Source organism: Neophocaena asiaeorientalis, unplaced genomic scaffold (genome assembly GCF_003031525.2).
Source record: "Neophocaena asiaeorientalis asiaeorientalis breed wild unplaced genomic scaffold, Neophocaena_asiaeorientalis_V1.1 scaffold43, whole genome shotgun sequence".
Lineage (NCBI taxonomy): Eukaryota > Metazoa > Chordata > Mammalia > Artiodactyla > Phocoenidae > Neophocaena > Neophocaena asiaeorientalis.
In genome coordinates, this window is record NW_020173674.1 from 1,048,974 (window position 1) to 1,054,475 (window position 5,502).

The following is a 5,502-nucleotide window of genomic DNA, read 5'->3' on the forward strand; positions in this document are numbered from 1 at the left end:
GAAGCAGGTCCTGGGACTGCCTTTTACTAGTCTCGACACCCCTGCCCCTGCCAAAAACGATGAGGTTTCTCTGGGGGCTCAGCCTCATGAGCCCCCACTGACTGGGTGGGCTAGGCACCCACAAGAAGCCCTGCTGGGAGTCAGCCCCACCCCCAATTATCTGCCCAGCACCCAGCCCCCTTCCTTTCTGGGAGAATGGGACACCAACTCCCCATTTCCATTCTTCAGACCTCGAAGTCTCCATGGCTTCTCCTGGATGGCAGAGGGCCTCTCCCCTGCTCAGGATGGACCACTTTTCTGCAGAAGAGATGAACCCCACCCCCAGCCTACCTGCTGTCCAGAGCCACGCAGAGCCATGCGTCCCTTCCCATCCCTTGGCCAGAGGTGGTCAGCTTCCCAGCAGGGCACAGTCCCACCTCTGCCCTCTCCCTACACATGCCCCAGCCTCTCCACATGCAGCTTGGCCTCCGGAGGCCAAACCACCACCCACAGCCTTACTGAGAACCGACCCTCTTCACTCTTGCCCTGCTCTGAGCCCCAGCAGTTCTGAGCCTCAGGAGTGCCTCGACAGATCCATCCACAGAAGCAGGGTCTGAGCTAGACTGGGCCTCAGGGGCCACTGAGGCTGACCCTGACCCTCTGGGGGACATTGGAGAAGTTGGGCCTTGAAGAGGGTTGACTGGGTCTCTACAGTGGTGTGCAGCTCCGACACTGGTAGTTTATGGTTTATTCATTGAACGTTCACTGGGCACCTTCTTTTTTTTTTTTTTTTCAGTACGCGGGCCTCTCACTGCTGTGGCCTCTCCCGTTGCGGAGCACAGGCTCCAGACACGCAGGCTCAGCGGCCATGGCTCACAGGCCCAGCCGCTCCGCGGCACGTGGGATCTTCCCAGACCGGCAGGCGGACTCTCAACCACTGCGCCACCAGAGAAGCCCCACTGGGCACCTTCGTTAGCAAGGACAGGATGCCTATGGTCCGGTGGGAGGATGGAGGTGAGCACACAGCTTTAATATACGGCCGACTAATAGAGGTGCACTAGGTGTGATGGAAGGTTACTACTCACCTGCCTTCTTCCCCTCCCTCCCTGCCTTCCTCCCATTTACCCATCCCTCTACCCCCTACCCAGCCATTCATATACCCCTATTCACCCATCCACTCCTTAATCACCCATCCATGCAACCAGTCACCCATCCATCCATCCATCCATCCATCCACTCTCCCTCCCATCCACTCACCACTCATTTATCTACCCACTCACCCATCCACCCACCCCTGTAGTGTAAATGCCTGATAATTAGCTTTTTTGATTGTAAAGTTAGTGCCTGACATTAAGCTTTTGATTGCTAAGGCATTCATTTCAATGACATCTATCTGGGGCTTCCCTGGTGGCGCAGTGGTCGGGAGTCCGCCTGCCGATGCAGGGGACGCGGGTTCGCGCCCCGGTCCGGGAGGATCCCACATGCCGTGGAGCGGCTGGGCCCGTGAGCCATGGCCGCTGACCCTGCGCGTCCGGAGCCTGTGCTCCGCAACGGGAGAGGCCACAACAGTGGCCTGCGTGCCGCACACACACACAAAAAAAGGCATGTATCTGGAATAAACACAATGCCAACTACACAGCTAAAGAGCCAGGCCGCCCCACCCGTGAGGGTCCCCATGAAGAAAGCCCTGGGTGACCCAGATAACTGACCCCTTGTGTGACCCCGTGTTTCCCTTCCCTTATTCCCACTCTTATGTCTTAATTTACCAATAAAGAGTGAACCCGCGAAACCCTAGGCACCCCCTGCTCGAACCCAATACAAGCAGAACCCCAGGCCCACACTCTGTCTCTCTCTACCGGTGACCTCTCTGTGTGACCCCAGGCGTACTGTGTACCTTCAGGCCCGGTAGTTAACCTTGTTTTTTCAAAGTTCCCTGATGGTCGCTGCCGAGATGTGTGCCACCAAATGTGTGTCCTACTTATGGGGGCGTCCACAAGTAAGACAGGCCCAGGCAGGGGCCGTGGGCATCCGTAGCCCATGGCATCGCTGTCTATAAGCTGAGGCCAACCGCACACAATCCCATGCCACCCATCTACCCCCACCCCCGCATCCCAAAGCCATCAAGTGCCTAAAGCCCTTGGCCTAGCGGGGAGACACAGAGGCAGAAGCAGGGGTGCCTAGCATCTAGGAGACCTGATGTGGTGGGGACCAGACTGTGGTGGCCGAGAGCAGGGGGGAGGCCAGCCCCCAGGGTTCAGATCTAGCCTCACTACCTGGCTTGTTCAGCGCTTGGGCAAGTTGAGCCCTGGGAGCCTGGGGGATTCAGAGTCTTCCGCTGGCCCCAGGGCCCCTGCTGGGTACCCCACCTCCCTCAGGGTTAGGTACTGCTCCAAATGGCCGTCAGCTTTTTCCAGTCCTCCTTTCATTGACTCCAGGGGGCTGCCAGAGTTATAAATAGATGTTCTCGAGCTAAAAATAGCCTTGCCAGAGAGGCAGTGGGTGTTTCTAGCTTTCGGCCTCTTTGAGGACTCCTGCAGATGCAGGCTTCAAGGACCCTACCTCCTCGGCAGCCCCGGCCATCCCGGCCTGGCCCTTTCACATTCGCTTGCTTCTTGAAATCACACATTTACTACACACGCGTGTGTGTGGTCACAGGTCTGGCCGGTGTCACTGGTTTGGGCCACCTGCCTGCTTGCAGAGGGGGAGGGTCCCCAGGATAAGCAGGCCAAACCTCCAGAAGGGTCAGACCCCCTGCGGGGAGGCTGCACTGCATTAGCCAGAGGACGCTGGGGCTGAGGGCACAGACCTGCTGGGGAGGCTGCCCAGAGACTTGGGAGGTGAGGGTCCCCGGAAATGCTGAGAGTGGGCGCCTGGCACAGAGCAAGCGCTCAGCATGTCAGAGCCGTTGTTATAGTAACGGCCGGGCAAACTTTGGAATGGCCCAGAGGAGTCAGGTCTAAAATGTGTCCCGTGAGAGCACTGCACGGATGCTCGGAGCTGCAGCTGTAAACACACGTGGGCCGGGGAGCCTCAGCCCCGCCGCACTGACACTGCAGTCTCTACAGCCCTGGCAGTGAGGGAGGGAGGCCTGCAGGGGGGCGCTGGTGCCAGGGAGAGGAAGCCGGTGGCTGGGGACACACATCAGTACTTCCCACCAGGTACCCTTGTGTGCCTTCGGGCCTTGAACCTTCAATAAGTAATTTAAACAATAGCGTAAAAGCCAGTTGTAGACACTCTGTATAGCTAGACCCCCATTTCTGTTGGGAAGGCAAGCTGTGGTGTGGTACGTACGTGCGTGTACCCACACACAGCTCACGCATGCACACACACGGAGGTGTGCAGGGAGCTGTGGAACTATTCCCCGTGGTTATTTTTGGAGGGTGGGGTGGGGGCAGCTGAGGGGCAAAACTGAGTCTCCATTTTATACAGTTCTAAGTTATTTAAATTGTCAGCAGCCTGAAACAGCAAAAAAGGCCATGCTACGTCGTACACCTGCCCCTCCACCACAGCAGGCCAACTGGGTTCTGGGTTCGGGGCTCTGAGCAGTGAGTCGGGGGCAGTCTGACTCTCCAGGCCCCACACCCCAGCCTCCTGGCCCCAGGAAGCCCCTCTACACCACCGCCCACCAGCCCAAAGAAGGAGGCAGCCGGAGGCGTGGAGAAAACATCCATCTCAGGATTTATTACAACACGTCGTTTCCAAATACAAAAGAAGGGGACAGGACAGGGATGAGAGAGCGGCCGCACTGGGAAGGGGTTCTGAGGTGGGGCGGCCCCGTCCAGAGGGACCGGGAGCCATGCGGGGGGACCTGCCACCTCTCCTCCGCTGGACTTTCCAGCAAATAATAGGAGGGGGCCGGGTCCATTCTGGGGGACCCCTGATGCCGGGGCACTGGGCCGGCAGGAGGGGTGGGAGGGCCAAGAGAGACTTGGAGAGAGCTGGGGCCCTGCCCCCTCCCCTCCCTGCCTGGGACAGTGGGTGGAAGTGACCAGGGAGGGGCTCTTGCCCAGTGCCCAGTGCCGCCAGCACGGGGGGCAGGGGGCGGCGGCCGAGACAGGACCTTCTCTCATCACAGCTGCTCACTTCGACCAGCATCTCAAGAGCAACAGCCTCCACGCGCCCCAGGACAGAAGCCACAGGGGCTTCAGCCCTGGACAAGGACGGAGGGAGGGGAGAACGGGCCGTGGGACCTGCCCCCAGGGTGGTGGGGCCCAACCAGTGGCCCTGAGCACTGTCTCCTGGACAGCTTAGGGGTAGGGCGCGGAGCGAGGACCAGTGCATCCTCCACACCCGGGGTCACCTCAGAAACACAACGCGATAGACAGACAGGAGGCAAATTTACATAATCAATAATAATAATAATAATTAACCAATAGTAATAAATAGTTAAACCTCTAGTCCATAGATTGCAAATACAACAATGATAGCTTATGTTCTTGGGGGACGGGGTGGGGACAGAGGGAACAGGAACAGAAATTTTGTTCAAAGGGGGGATGACGGGACATAAGGCGGGGGTCAAAAGAAGAACAAGTAGAAGAAACAGCTAGAGGGCAGCTGGGGGCAGGCACGCCCCCCCCCCCCACAACGCCTGCCTGAGGACTCAGTCCTGCCCAGGCCACCCCTTCTGCCAAGCCCCTGGCCTCTCCCCAAGGTGACCAGCCCCCACTCCTGGACACTCTAGGACATCTGAAGGTTGGGGGACACCCACTCCTGCCTCCCAAAGCCTTGGGTCCCACTGACCGAGGAGGGGTAGCTGGGGCTTTTCTCCTGCCCTCACCCCCAGGCTGGCCCACCTGGGCCAAAAAGCCACCTGGGAGTAGGGACTGGCATGTCACCTTGAAGATACCGGGGAGGCTTCAGAGGAGAGGAGAGGGGTGTACAGGGGTCTCTCTCCTCCGAGGTCCCTATGGAGGTTGGGCAGACGTGGGGGACACCTCCTGCATCTGCTCACATCAGGGATATTTACGTGGAGGCGGCCCTCCCAAGCTAAGGCCCCCACCCCCGGAGGCATATGGGTCTGCCAGGCGCTGACTGCCCCCTCCCTCTGCAAGGCAGCCACTCCTCCTGGAGGGACCTCCACCTGCAGAAAAAGCCCCTAAATCTATCTGGCCCCTCTGACCAGCCGAGCCAGCACTGGCGGCCCAGCCCCTCCAGCCTGCCACCCCTGGGGCCAAGCTGCCCCTCCTGCTGGCTCTCCCACTGGCAGCTGGCGCTAGGGGGCACCCCCAAAGCAGAGGAGAGGGCAGCAGCCTCCCCTCGGGCAGGGGTGGGGGCATTCCACTTGCAGTCCCTGCCCCGTGGACCCACGTCATCTGACACTCGGGAGCCCCCTTCACCGCGCTCCTCCCCTCTTCCAGACCCCAGTCCTCTGAACACCCTGGGCCCCCAACACCTGCCAGGCAACGGGCCCGGGGCCATGGGCGGTGGGGGTGCCCTCTAGGGCACTGAGACGTGGCGCCTGGAGCTGGCCGGGGGGCTGGCGGACCCAGAGCTGGTTGAGACATAAGGCTGGACACTTCAGGC

At 59.9% G+C, this 5,502-nt stretch overlaps 2 protein-coding genes across 2 annotated transcripts in view; both read right to left on the reverse strand.

The window, feature by feature from the left end:
* Nucleotides 1-3,681: 3,681 nt before the first annotated feature.
* On the reverse strand, nt 3,682-5,291 carry LOC112402290 (uncharacterized). The gene is given in 5 exon segments (XM_024749108.1): nt 3,682-4,484; nt 4,486-4,591; nt 4,594-4,814; nt 5,099-5,191; nt 5,287-5,291. Coding segments are annotated over 5 exon segments (786 nt in total). The 3' UTR covers nt 3,682-4,123.
* A 20-nt stretch (nt 5,292-5,311) lies between these two features.
* DUSP8 (dual specificity phosphatase 8) overlaps nt 5,312-5,502 on the reverse strand; it is an 8,455-nt gene continuing 8,264 nt past the window's right edge. The window contains exon 7 of the mRNA XM_024749111.1: nt 5,312-5,470. Coding sequence (XP_024604879.1) covers nt 5,312-5,470 — 159 coding nt within the window. The remainder of the gene's footprint in view (nt 5,471-5,502) is intronic.